Source organism: Halictus rubicundus, chromosome 1 (assembly GCF_050948215.1).
Source record: "Halictus rubicundus isolate RS-2024b chromosome 1, iyHalRubi1_principal, whole genome shotgun sequence".
NCBI classification, from domain to species: Eukaryota; Metazoa; Arthropoda; class Insecta; order Hymenoptera; family Halictidae; genus Halictus; species Halictus rubicundus.
Genome location: NC_135149.1, coordinates 667988 through 683188, shown reverse-complemented (window position 1 = coordinate 683188; position 15201 = coordinate 667988). Strand labels below are relative to the sequence as shown.

Genomic DNA, 15201 nt, shown 5'->3' with positions numbered 1-15201 from the left:
CGATGGTAATGTCGGGGCTGATCCCCCTCGAGCTGGAGGCCCGCGTGTTGGCGGATGTGCATACGCACTCCAGGGAACTCCGGCTCCGGGGGGTGGCCCCGGATCAGGCGCGGCTCATGGTGGATGAGCTCAGGCGATATGCTCGGCGGCACGCAACCCGGGAGTGGCGCGATAGCCTTCCCGGGACAAGGGAGGGCGAGAGGCGGGCCGTTCGGGCCATCCTTCCGGTGTTCGACCAGTGGAACAGGGGATGGATGGGGCATAGGGTCTCCTACCGTGTGACGCAGGTGATGACCGGGCACGGGTGCTTCGGCGACTACCTGTGTCGCATTGGGAGGGAGGCCGAGGAGTCGTGTTACCACTGCGGCGAGCCGCGGGACACGGCGCAACACACTCTGGAGGAGTGTCCGGCATGGGGGGGAGAGCGCCGTGCCCTGCGGCGCGCGGTGGGCCATGACCTCTCGCTCCCGGCTGTCGTCGCTGCGGCAGCCGGTGGCGAGGAGGCGTGGAGGGGGTTCGCCTCCTTCTGCGAGCGGGTTATGCTGCAGAAGGAGGCTGCGGAACGGGATCGGGAGCGTAATCACGATCCCGGCCGAAGGGTGAGGAGGCGGCGCAGAGTACGCCCCGGGGGCGTACCCCCGTTGCGACGCCTCTGACGCGAGCGGGGACGCCCTTGATGATCTCGAGGCGGGGGATCGGATATCCCCTTACACTCGGTCACCAACGGCGTCCCCGGAGGCCGCCGGGCATCTCGGGCGGGGGCCCGGATGCTCATCGGGCGGCCTAACAGAGGGGGAAGGCGCCACGTCGTCCGTTGCGTGGTGCCTTCGGATAGAGTAAGTACGGGAGGGGGCCGCGTCCCCCCCCCCGGGTGGTATGCTAAGGCGGGGGCACACCGGATTGACATGCGCGCGCAGAACACGGGTGCCCCCAGGAGCCTAGGCACGGACGGGGAGGAGTTAGTGGGTATACTCGGCGTTGCACCAACCAGCCGAGGAGTCCCACATAACCCGGACCACCCCCCCCCCCCGGGGGGTTCGGGTATCCGTAACGAGATTACCTCCTCGGAAAAAAAAAAGGTTAAGATTCGGGGAAGAGCGAGCGAAAGCGGGAGATAAATAAAATTGTAACCCCGAGGGGAATCAATAAATGATACTACTATTTACACTCCATGGGCGCTGGTGTACAACTTGTCGAAGCCATTTCGGGTTTTCAGTGCACCAATAATGCATATTATGTGTATTCAGTTGTCCATGGTTAGAAAAAGGAGCTTTGTCAGTAAAGAGAACATCATAAAATATTTATGTCTTTGTATTTGCTACAATGTCCATGTACAAAAAGCAACACGATTCTCAAAGTCGTTGCCATGAAGCTCCTGATGTAAGGAAATATGGTGTGGATGAAATTTATGACGTTGCAATAAAGAACAAACAATAAAGAACGTCCAATTTTTCGACAACTTGTAGTAAGATGAATATTGACTGTAGCCTAAACAAAAGTTTCGGCATCTTCTCCAGGAGCAGGCTTTGATCGTTTTCTGTTCAGTGATTTAATACTCCCTGTTTTACAAAACAATTGAATTATGCGGTCATAACTTTGTCGAGAAGTATGATTTCTCTCAGGGTATCTTCCTGCGTACAGTTGAAATGCTTGTACTCAGTTACTTTTAGCGTCACCATAAACTAAAATAATTTCTACCTTTTCTGCATCACTGTACACCATCGTTTCAGAAAAGTAACGTTATGTTTCACAATCGAATAAATCCCGATGAATTTCTTAAACGTACTGATTAGAGTCACCGCAAGGAGAAGAATTTGTATCAGCATTTATAATTCATTGGAAGCGTGTTTACAGTCATTAGTCAAGGTTCAAGAACATCTCTTGAAACCCTAGGGGGATCATGTCATCGTTATTTCACTGTTTACATCAAGTGTTCTACTTTTATGAATTTTTCGTACTCAAGGTCACGTGAAGGTCATAATATTACAGGTCGTTGGATTCGTCTTGACCTCGGCTATCACATAGCAATAATAAAAATATATGATTCCATTTAGAAAAATATCGATGACCTTGAAATCTTTTTAAAAAATGACCTTGAGAAACAATTTTTACCCTCATCAAATTCGCCCCTTGAAACAGTACAACTTTATTCTGTGGAGATTTTTTGTACGACTAATAATAACGGAGATATTTAGGTGTTCCCATTGAAATGCCCCACCCTGTATATTGGCACTTGTTCGGTTGCGGATTTTTGAAAGTGATACGCGGACGATTATTCCGCCCAAGGTCGTAAATCTTGGGCCCGGTTGGATCGCGGACGCGTCACTCCCGATACCGCCGAGGTTTACTGTCCGCCAAATTAATCTTGGACAGCTGTTTCAAATTTGATTGACTGAATTTAGTTGGAAGCGAGTTTCATCCCAGACCTGCTAGAGGATTCGTCAGTAAGGCTGATCTAGCAGGCCCTGCCTTAGACGCGTCGGTTCGTCTTGTGTGATTGTTTTCGATCGCGATAGCGTTTCGCGCCGGATCTTGATTGTTGGAGATCCGTTTTCGAATAACGTTGGATATCGGCCGATACGATCCATGTGACTAGACATCCGTGTGAATAGTATTGGACATCGGCCGATGCGATCCATTCGTGATTCGATTTAGGAACTGGACGACGCGTCGGTTTCATCTCGTATGATTGTATGTGATCGATCGCGAGAGCGTTCGCGTCGGATCTTGGTTGCACAGACTCGAAACTGAATGTTCACACTTGAAAGAAAACTCGAGAGTGAACTTGATTTTTAGTTCTTCTGTCTCGTGAGACTCCTCTATATATTGAGAGGGCGGTCCTCATGGAAGAGGAAGTGCACTGATTGGTTCTGCTGAATGTTGCGTTACCCAATCAGCGCATCCTTACTGATTGTCACCTTGTTTAGGTGAGCTGAATGGGCCTAGCCCTGGAGAGCGTAAGCTGATGCCGGTCTCTCAACAAGGCTGACCCTCGACACTTTTGAACAGTGCCCCTTTGTCTGGGTGGTCCTTCGTAGGACTTAATTTATGACGTCCCGCAACCATAGGAAGTGAAAACAAACGCAAGGCAGGCTATGATGCGAGCCTGAATGGTCGTCACTGTTGCGCCGTGCCTAATCGTTGAAAGTGATCACTTAGTTACGAGCGTATCATAAACAATTGTCCGAAGGCAAGCACCACTTGAATTGTTCGTTGCGACGGAACAGCACTGGATGTAAAAAATTTACAAATAAAGAAGCTGCAAAAATTATAAGAAATGCAACATCATTTTTTAAGAGAACGGTTGAGATGCGTGTTAAGAATGTATGTACCAGAGATCTCATTTGAATGAGTAAGACTCGCGCGCTTCTCTCCTTCTTGGTTCTGATAAGAGGGGATGCGTTACGCCTATTGGCTCTAGCGATTCGCGAGGAACCGTCCTCACCTTTAGTCCGGTATGAACACGTGTCTACCACAGTCGCATTTCAATGTACGTCTCCTTTAACTTTTACTTGTGCTTTCTGCTTTCTTATATTAAACCTTTTTGATACTCTGTGCTACAAAACTCTTTACCAAAAACCTCAACAATGCGACCCATGATCTCTTTCTCAAAGTTGATCCTTATGACCAGTAGAACACGATTAAAAAAAAATTTTTTGCTTTTTTTACCTTGATTTTCAAGGTCAAGGTCAATTTTGCGGGGAGTTTTTATGTCAATTTCCACCAAATCGTGGGTGTAGAATCACGCTATGGTGGCCGTGACATATAATTTTTTGACACCCTGTACATGTCTTTGCTACGTCTGTCCAGAGCCTTTTTTTCGATACGAACATTAAATCTCTCGAAATTAAGAGAATCTCTCAGCGGCAGCCATCTTGTGACGTCATACTTGCTTCAGAAAGCGAGAGTTCTGCCGAATATTACAAATTACTCGACGATGAGGTAGAAATTCGCAATTTGGGCTCTGGACAGACGTAGATTGGACTTTTAAGAAACACAAGTGACCACTTTTAAACTGTTCATTGAAATATTGAAGCGTCAATTGGTCAAGATTTTGACCCTTGCAAGTTCATATACGTATATGGATTTCATGTATGTGTGTGGTTACACAGAGTCGAGCTGCCGGCCCCCTTAACTGCCAGTTATCCCTTACAAACAATTATTCAATACCAAACACACGTCCCGAAAGGCAAAGCGATTTTTAGAAGAACATAATGTTAATGTTATGTGTTGGTCATCACTAGACTGCGGAAGTTTATGCAAATGCATATATTTATAGGAAATAGTTAAAAGAATGGGACCTGGACAGAAATTTGTTTTTAGAGTACTATAGAAATACATTTTTTATTTTACATTTTTTGCATAATGCATATGCGTTGTATATTTGTTTAAAAACATATGCAATAATATATTGCATATGTTATTTATCGTGCTTATGTGAAATATCTATCTCGACAAATTAGTTTCGTCTATCACCAAACTTTCGTATCATAATTGTGTAGTGTCCACACAATTACAGGCTATATGAACCAAGATTTTTTTAAAAGCCCCACTTCGGATAGAAGAATAACGGAAGAAATTAAAAAGTATTTCTTTGCCGCCAGAATCAATTCTAACCAGGTGGGGTACATGGACTGAAGCAGCATTATTTTATGCTGACCATTTCGTTAAAATTCAAGAGGTTTGTCAAGATTTTTTGAAGTCCCGTAAGTGGTAAAGAAGAATTTCTTTAGATTTGAATACAACTTTATCCAGAAATTTCATTTATGTTAATAGATAGTTCAATCATTCAAGCGAAAGGATGTTGCCGCAATTAAAATTGCACAAGAGGTGCTCCAGCAAGATCAACTTGCTTAGCACTTAATGTACATTTAAACACTAATGTACATTTATGTTCATTTAAACACTTTGCCGCCAACAATACGGAAACTAGAAACTATAGGTTTAACGTTAAATGAATCAATCGGAATATATATGAATAGTATAATACATTTAAAAAATATTCCTGGTGATTGCGGTGAAGAAATTAGAAAAAATGACTACTTTAGAACAAAATGTAGGGTTTTCTACATTATCGAAGACTTCAAGTATTTTAAATAACGAGGGCGTTCGGGGACGAATAAGTGTGCCAGAACAATGTTGGAGTAAATTTAAATACGCACCGATTACTTCGTGTGACGTAGGCGGTCATTCTCCGCGTATAGATTAATTTTGACTGACAAACTCTACCAATTAACAACATTAAATTTGGCAAAATGCACGTAATTTATTGTCATGCGAACAATACGCGTGAATATTCTGTAACATACTAATATATTGCTTGTTATACTAGATTTTATATATACCTATGTACTTTGCATATTTTTCATGCATAAATGTCATATGCATGTTACATATTTATCGTGCATAAACATCCGCAGTCTAGTCATCACAGTCGTCCGATTTAAATCCAATCGAGCATCTTTGGAATGACGTGGATAAAGAAATTAAAATGAAAAAACCTTCAAATGTAAATAATTTATACAAAATAGTCGAAGATGCTTGGAATAATATTTCAGTCGATCGTTGCATTCGACTTATTGTTAAATCTATTGTTTATATCGATTACATTGTAAAATAAAATACACTTAGTACATAAATCTATATGTCCCTATTTATATACTCCCCAAATATTTCCTTATTTTAGGTTTCGTATTTTTTTACTAACAATTAAAGTAAGTTTAATTATTCGATTAATAGTTTTTCAAGTATAGTATTCATTCTTTCAAACTTGTCAACTACTAATCAAAAAATGTTCTTAGCTTGAAGTAATTTTTGACAAAAGCTTTTTAGCAGGCTCAACATGCAATCTTTTGTTTGTCAGCAACCCAAATCAGCTGTTGTGAGAAGTGTTAATTTTGGAATCTGTTGGTCTACTTACACTATGGTCATCTACTCTGTAAGGTGTTCTGATGTTAAAGTAATGTATCTTCTAATGAAGACGGAACTTTTTTAACTTGTTCATACAATGTATCAGACATCTTATGCAGATCATTTTTTATAAGATTGTTTAAATATTTTGTTTTCTTTCCTTCCTTATCAAAACAAAGATTATGCAATTTTTCAAAAATAGGACAAACATTAATTCCTACTCCGTATAATATTCTAGATAGATCTTTTGGCGTAAAAAGTTTTTCCTCAGCTAAGAAGTGATTTAAATAATTTTCTTCATTAAAACAAATTTTATGAAAGTTTCTTAAAATAGAAGAAGCATTGTTTCCTGCCATGGATAATATATTAGATAATTCACTTGGCATAAAACTTGCATTATGAAAATCATTTAAAAGCTGTGTTTTGTTTCCTTCCTCATCAAAACAAACATCATGAAAATCTTTTAAAGCAGAGCAAATATTAGCTCCTGCTCCATGCAACATTTTAGATAAACTACTCAGCTTAAAACGTTCTTCGACATTTAAGAAATGATTTAAATAGCTTTTTGTTTCTGCTATAAAACAAAAATCATGAAACTTTTCTAGATTATCGGGTGCTCCGCTCAACATACTGCATAGATTACTTGGCCTAAAACCTACCTCATAGAAATCATTTAAGAGTTTTGATATTTCTCTTTTCTCATGAAAACAAACACTATGTAATCTTTTTAAAATGGAAGAAGCACGAGCTCCTGTTCCACATAATGCAGAGGATAAGTTACTTGGGGTAAAACCTCCCCTATAAAAGTCATCTAAAAGTTCTGTTCTTTCTCCTACATCACTAAAACAAATATTATGCAATTTTTTAAAAGCATGTTTCGCTTTAGCTCCTGCCTTACTTAAAATACCAGATAAGTTATACAGAGTAAAACTTCTTTCCCCATCTTTTTTCTCAATAAAATGTTTTAAATATTGTGTTTTATTTCCTCTTGCATCAAACCAAAAATTATATAACTCTTTGAAAGCTTTAGAAACATTGGCTCCTGCCCCATGTAAAATACTGGATACTCTAACTAGACTTATTCCTTCTTTTTCTAGAGTTTTAATATATTGTGTTTTACTTCCTTTCTCATCAAACCACAGGTCAAATAAGTCTTTGAAAGCTTTTGTAGCATTAGCTCCTGCACCACTTAAAATTCCAGATATATTAGCTATGCCTATTCCATTCTCTTCTAGAGTTTTTAAATATTGTGTTTTATTTCCTCCTGCATCAAACCAAAGATTATGTAAGTTTTTAAAAGCTTTAGGAGCATTGGCTCCAGCTCTACTCAACATACTTGATATATTGGCTAGGTTTATTCCTTCTTTTTTTAGAGTTTCTAAATATTGTGTTTTATTTCCTTGTTTATCAAACCAAAGGTCGTATAAGTTTTCAAAAACTTTTGCTGCATTAGCTCCTGCTCCATTCAAGATACAGGATACATTAGATAGACTTATTCCTTCCTTTTCTAGAGTTTTTAAATATTGTGTTTTATTTCCTTGCTTATCAAAAAAGGTGTTATATAGTTCTTTAAAAGCTTTAGGAGCATTTGTTCCTACTCCATGCAAAATACTAGATATATTAGATAGACTTACTCCCTCTTTTTCCAGAGTTTTTAAATATTGTGTTTTACTTCCTTCTACATCAAACCATAGGTCATATAAGTCTTTAAAAGCTTTAGGAGCATTAGCTCCTGCTCCACTTATAATACCGGATATATTAGCTATGCCCATTCCATTTTTTTCTAACGTTTTTAAATATTGTGTCCTATTTCCTCTCACATCAAACCAAAGATTATGTAAGTTTTTAAATGCTTTAGGAGCATTGGCTCCTGCTCTACTTAAAATACTAGATACATTAACTAGGTTTATTCCTTCTTCTTTCAGAGTTTTTAAATATTGTGTTTTATTTCCTCTTGCATCAAACCAAAGATTATATAAATTTCTAAAAGCTTCAGGAGCATTAGCTCCTGCTCTACTTAAAATACTGGATATATTAACTAGGTCTATTCCTTCTTGTTTTAGAGTTTTTAAATATTGTGTTTTATTTCCTCTTGCATCAAACCAAAGATTATATAAAAATTTAAAGGCTCCAGGAGCATTAGCTCCTGCTCCGCTTAAAATACCAGATATATTAGCTATGCCCATTCCATTTTCTTCTAAAGTTGTTAAATATTGTGTTTTATTTCCTTGCTTATCAAAAAAGGTATTATATAGTTCTTTAAAATATTTTGCAGAATTCATTCCTGCTCCATTCAAAATGCTTGATATGTTGGATAGATTTATTCCATTTTCTTCTAGAGTTTTTAAATATTGTGATTTATTTCCTTGTTTATCAAACCAAAGATCATATAAGACTTTAAAAGCTTCAGAAGCATTAGTTCCTGCCTTACTTAAAATACTGGACATATTAGATAGATTTACTCTGTTCTCTTCTAGAGTTTTTAAATATTTTGTTCTATTTCCTTGTGTATCGAACCAAAGATCATATAAGTTATTAAAAGCTTGAGAAGCATTAGCTCCTGCTTTACCTAAAATACTAGACATATTAGTTAAATTTACTCCTTCTCTTTTCAGAACTACTAGACATTTTTTGCCTTCTCCTTTAATTAAAAAATCTAAGAACATATTAAACCTAGGTGTACCTTCTCTACCAGCAACACTTTTAGCAAATTTGAATTCCTCATTTTGAATAGTACTTACATCCATACGTAGCCTCTTCAAACCTATATCATCTTTATCTGAAGCAGAATGCCTCCGTTTGCTGGAGCAAGGACCAGCTTCAGGACTTTCCTTTTCAGGTTGTGTAAGAAGTCTAATCATTGCTAATGTAAATGTTTTCACTCACTCCTCAAATCCAACTTGTGCTGTAAAGATACCATAATTTTTATACTTCTCAACGGGATACTACTAATCTATTGCTAGATAATATTAAAAACCTAGACGATCTAACCATTTCCATTAATTTAAAAACCTCAACTCGTGAGAACAAGTAATTTCGTGGTCGTGTAGTGTACCACTTGAATCGTTTGAACATTTTCTTATTACTATAATAAGAGTAGTTATAATATAGTTACTACTATATTATAACGCAACACCTATTAGTCTAACCTGCTTTGGCCAAATTTATATACGAACTGTTTACTTGACTTTGTTGCAATAAGTTTACGTTTTTATATACGCAACCATACTTTCACACAACGCGTTCCCACAAATATACGTACCGTTTTGTAATCTTGGAATGGTAAATAATTCAATTTTTGGGGCGCTGGTATTGATATTTCTTTTAGCAGAGAGGATAGAAGAGTGCTCACGCCCGGGTTTTCGGCGTTCCCGATATAGTGCTGACATCTGCTTAGCATTAGCAAGGCACAGAACCGGGCAGTCTTTCCTGAAACAAAACCACAGACGAGGTCAGAGAGGATAGGAGAGTGCTCACGCCCGGGGTTTCGGCGTTCCCACTTTCGTGACATCGCCGCTTTAGCATGGCACAGAACCGTGTCGTCTTTCCTGGAACAGAACCGTGTCGTCTTTTAGCATGACACAGAACCGTGTCGTCTTTCCTGGAACATAACCGTGTCGTCTTTTAGCATAAAACCGAACGCACATTATTTTTTTAACCAGGATTAGAACGTACAGCTTAATTGTTGTATATGAAATATGTAACTAACATGTAAATCTTGGGTACAAAATCTCTAATTAATATAAATTAAGAATAATATTAATTGTAATGATACGTATTTTATTTCTTTCCAATTTTGTAGTTGCAAACTCTAGTTGTAAAAAATGGAAAACCCGGAAAAATTCGAACAAATACAGATCTCATATCGAAGTTTAAAAGCGACCAACCTGAATATTAATCTAATAATGAGCTATTGTCATCAACACTATCTTAAATTTTTTCATATATTTAGCTACTGTTATTATTAATTGAAAAAAATTTTCTTTCATGAATAAATATTTTTTCCACCTCAGCACCATAAGATTTTCACTAGATGACTTTAAAAACATATTAGAACTATTTTTAAATAATTTTAGTCGAAAACATTCTAGTTTACTCTTTATTTCACCGTTCTACTAATTTTTTATGGGCTGCATTGCACTGTTTTACAACTCAATACCATGGTACCATCCATATTCAAGGAAGAACAATTTTTTGCGACGATCATTGAAAAAACAAAAGTGTTTCCTTCATTTCAGTCCTTTAGTGCGTTGGTGACGTAGCGCCCAGCACAACCTACCTGTGTTCTGTGTCCCATCTGGAGTTTTATGGTACGCTAACAATCGCTATTGAGTCGCAAGCCAGACCGTACAAGCGAATGCATCCACAACTTCCAGAGACCTGCCTCCAAAACTAATTAAAGGAAGGCTAAACATGCAGTGTGCACGAAACTCCTCAAAAGAGGTGGATTCCAGTCGCTCGTGTCATTTACCGCATTCGATACTTCATCGACAGGGTGATCTTACATATTTCTGTAACAGTTCCTGAACACATTATCATTCATCTGAAACTGCTTTGTACGGTATTACACACGCCACATAATTTTTATTTTCTAATTTTGTCAAAGTAGTATATATAACAGAATCATACAAGTGTCTACAATTACTTGAATTCCAAAATACAGAGTGTTCAGGATTCAAGCTGTGGAATTCGGTGCCTATTGTCGAACTGGCGACCGCTATTTCATACGGTTTTTGTCGCGTATGTCAACACGCGGCAAGAGCGCGTGTCGCCGTTGCTCGACCCCGCGTAGCAACCGTTTCAATTCTCATTGGCCGAATTTCACAGCTTGAATCCTTCAAATTGAGACAAACAAGGATCGTCCGATGTACGAGCTCCAATCACGGTGCTCCACATTCGACGGTCTTTGTTATTTAAGGCACCTGCGTATGCCTTCTCGCTCTCTTAACGTTCTGAACGCTCATCAATCGCAAGGTATCGCTCTAGCACGTTTGCTCGTCTGTCCGCTCTCGTCTCGATAAGTAGAGATTCTCATTTCTCGCGCTCTGAGACTCTCGCGATTTCGCATCATTCGGGAGCAGTATTCTCGCGATCTCCCGCGCCGAGTTACGTGCACTCTGTTTCGCGACAAGATTTCCGGCGTCCGCGTAGAAGATCTCCGTCTCGCGGCGGCACGCTTTTCGTGCCGCTCAAGATTTCCTCTTCGCAATCCGACGGCAGACGTTTGCACGCGCAAGATCTCCGTACGTTCGCCGGCTCGCGATTCTCGTGCGCGCGTTCTCTCTCGCGCTCTCGAGTGCCTCGCACCTCGTGCGTCGTGACAAAGTAAAATAAAGTGCATTTTCCCGAAGGACAAGGGTTTAATTCTCCCGTCTCTCCTTGCCTCCTCGCGCGCTCATTTCTGAGTGGTCCCGGCCCCCCGGCGACTCCGACCTTCGGTCGACGCCAAACACAGAGCGTTTCTTCCTCTGCGACTGTAAAAAAGGACTTTAAAAGAATGTTTAGATAACAGGTGGGCTGTCCTTCCAAAAGGCACCTGTGGCCGATATAGATGAAACTTGGTGAGTATGTAAAACTCAACATTCTGAATAACTTTTTCCTATACATGTACTACTACTGCAGCTACTACTACATTGAATTTTGCCTATACGTGTACGTCCGATGCGTGCGTATTGTGTTTCCCCGGTGCTTTTCGGAAGTACAGCCGGTGGTATAATTCAAGTTTGTTGGGGTTAGACCGTTGAGGGGACGGAATCGACACAATGATCTGTTTATGTTTTTTCCGCTAGAAATGTGATACGCACGCCTCGGGCGTGCACGTATAAGAATATCTCCAAAACTATGGCCGAGCCGTGGTTACATGTATAGGAAAAAGTTGTTCAGAATGTTGAGTTTTACATACCCACCAAGTTTCATCTCGATCGGCCATCGGTGCCTTTCGGAATAATATCCAAAAATTGTTTAATACAAAGCGGGATATAATCCGGTGTAAGTTAAGAAGTAATATCATTGATCTTCTAATAAGTAATATCACTGAATAAGTTAAGAAATAATATCATTGATGGAAAAGCAAAAAATCATTTATTACATAGGAATGCAGATATCGATAGAAATACAGATATAGTAAATATGTTCCAGTGTTCAAATCCTGACGACTAACGCATTTTTAAAAATTTTATTATGTTTTATCATTGTATATTTATATTATCAATTTAAATCGATTAAATTTCAATATAATGATAAGTACCGATTTTATTTTGATAAAACATATCAGGCCGCCGAAAATTATCGGAAAGTAGTAAAATATATCACCTAGCAATTCCAATTAAATTATATAATCAACATGGATCAGACAGGACGTCAGTATCAATCAACGTTCGAAATTACGATAACATAAAAGGGAGAAAAGACCGCACTGGTTCAAGTAAAGGTAGATGAACTTATGTCACATCACACAAACGTAACAGTAACTTGTTCGGAAACCGGAAAATGAACACAGGATATTTATAAAGACTTCTTAAAATTTAATATATATATTTGATATATAAATAATAATATATAATAATAGTAAATAATTCTGTTGTTAGTAAATAAATACATGTTATTTATAATTCAAAATGCAATTTTATGCGTGAAATTTAATCGATTGAAATTAATAATATAAATAGACAATGATAAAACATAATTAAAAAAAAATGCATTAGTCGGCAAGATTTGAACCCTGGTCGTTCGGCTGAAAACTTGGTATGCTACCGTCGTGCCACACCGATTCTTGTAATCTAGGAAAAATACGGCATTATATAAGAAACAATGAAACTTTAATCGCCAATATCTCGAAAACTATTGAGTATTTGCCCCTATAATGGTATATATTCGTGAACAGGAGAACGAGATCTATAAGTGTGCAAAATTTCAACAGAATCGGTGACCCGAAGGTCGTGGCCTCTCCTTTTAGCCTTGGAATCAGGCCTCTGGAAGTTGCGAATGCGTTTGCTTATATGGTCTGATTTGCAACTCAATGTCGATTGTTAGCATGCCATAAAACTCCAGATGTGACACAGTAGGGATGTGCGGGCCGGCTCGTGAATCGGGCACTCGAATCGGGACACGTCGAGCGGTCCGAGCCTTTCGGACGGCCCATGACCCGACTTCATCGAACGCGTTCGAAAAGAATCGGGCAAGTTCGGGCGAGCGAGTTATCGCAATACCCAAGATTCAACTCTGCGTTCTTTTTGAAATAGATAATGGTAATAATAGTATTTCATTTGTAACTTATAACGTGATTTTTAATATATTTGATTTTTTTAATAACTACATTAGGTATATTCGGCAAGTATGTGCGTAACCTTTATTTGTATTAATATTTGAAATAATGCACGTTTCACGTGAAAAACTTAAAAGACAATATTTCCGGCATTTTGACGAATTTGTTTCGAATGAACTTACATATAAATCGATAATATCATTAACTCCTTACGGAGTTACATACACATAGAAGGTATATAAATATGGTACATTATAATAATTTTTTGGAGAGTGATGTTAATATTAACTTCTGTATGGCTTGCTTAATATCGTGTTATTTAACTTACTGAACTATCATTAACCTTAGGTAAATTGTGCAACGCCTACTGACTCCGTGAATTCATTTTCTCACGTAAGCCTCGCAGGATACTGCACAAAGATCCCTTGTTCAAGGATCTTTCCCCGAAACTTGTATCGCCTTTCTCCTGAGTGTCTGCCTGCGATGTGTGAATTGTCATTGAGTGGAGTACGGCTGGTCTGTCTTCCCGCTTCTAGACCCGTACCCAAGCCCGTAACGAATTCTTAGGGCCAAGCATGCCAATAAATAACTAAAAAATGACAGTGTCTCACTCGATCGTAAAACAGATCCAGACATGATGTCTGAGCATGGGCAATCATGATGTCTAGACAATTCTAGAAAAATATAATATTAAATTCCCTACATTTCAATTTAAATAAGATAAGCTAATTTTTAAAGTAAGTGAAATTACAATCAAAGTAAATACTTTTGTCTACACGTATAACTCCACACAATCAAATTGTACAAAAATTTTAACAGCTTATAGCTGGCAAAGATTATTCGAAGAAAATTATTCGAAGCGTTTGAATAGCAATACAGATCAAATTATATCGTGTTTAGTGTCATTTTAATCAGAAAAACTCCACAAATAGGTTGATGGAAGTGCTATAAAAAAATAATGAAAAATAAAGAAGTTTTGTAATTTGATTAGTAGTAGTTTCACACCGATATACCTGCTCTCGCCTCGGATCGCGCGGCTGCCGTTTATTGCACCGCTGGGCGACCGAGGTGGCACGAGCTTCTGGGCCTGGGCCGACGGGGCTCGAAGCCGCTTATTCAAGCTGACGAAAATTATTCGAAATTCGGAAGAATTAGTCGTAGCCTCCGAATAACAGTACAGATAAAAAATGAAAATTTAATTTGAACCTTCGAATATAAAAAAGTATTTTTATTCGTCGGATAAATTCTCATCTAATAAAATTATTTATTCGACACTCGTCCAATAAAGATGCTTTTTTTTATTCGAACCTTCAAATAACAAATAAAGATAAAGTATCTTTTATTCGAATTTTTATTTAAATAATTTTTTATCCCAAATAATGCCCATCTCTGCGAGGGCCGTTAGCACCGTGAAAGATTTACTTAATATTTAATTGAATTTAATAATTACAAAGAGTGTATCATGAACAAAGTGCATGCACTTGGAACTGTTACAGAAATATGTAAGATCACCCTGTCGATGAAGTATCGAATGCGGTAAATGACACGAGCGACTGGAATCCACCTCTTTTGAGGAGTTTCGTGCACACTGCATGTTTAGCCTTCCTTTAATTAGTTTTGGAGGCAGGTCTCTGGAAGTTGTGGATGCATTCGCTTGTACGGTCTGGCTTGCGACTCAATAGCGATTGTTAGCGTACCATAAAACTCCAGATGGGACACAGAACACAGGTAGGTTGTGCTGGGCGCTACGTCACCAACGCACTAAAGGACTGAAATGAAGGAAACACTTTTGTTTTTTCAATGATCGTCGCAAAAAATTGTTCTTCCTTGAATATGGATGGTACCATGGTATTGAGTTGTAAAACAGTGCAATGCAGCCCATAAAAAATTAGTAGAACGGTGAAATAAAGAGTAAACTAGAATGTTTTCGAGTGAAATTATTTAAAAATAGTTCTAATGTGTTTTTAAAGTCATCTAGTAAAAATCTTATGGTGCTGAGGTGGAAAAAATATTTATTCATGAAAGAA

General features: G+C 38.7%; 2 protein-coding genes across 2 annotated transcripts in view; one reads left to right on the top strand and one right to left on the bottom strand.

The window, feature by feature from the left end:
• Window positions 1–15201, top strand: part of LOC143365342 (uncharacterized) — a 200781-nt gene that overhangs the window by 96554 nt on the left and 89026 nt on the right. The window lies entirely within an intron of this gene.
• Window positions 5863–9281, bottom strand: LOC143364091 (uncharacterized). The gene is made up of 2 exons (XM_076804612.1): window positions 9173–9281; window positions 5863–8815 (listed from the first exon to the last, which is right to left on the bottom strand). Exon 2 carries the CDS (start codon window positions 8769–8771, stop codon window positions 5955–5957), a length of 2817 nt encoding a protein of 938 aa, XP_076660727.1. The 5' UTR covers window positions 8772–8815; window positions 9173–9281; the 3' UTR covers window positions 5863–5954.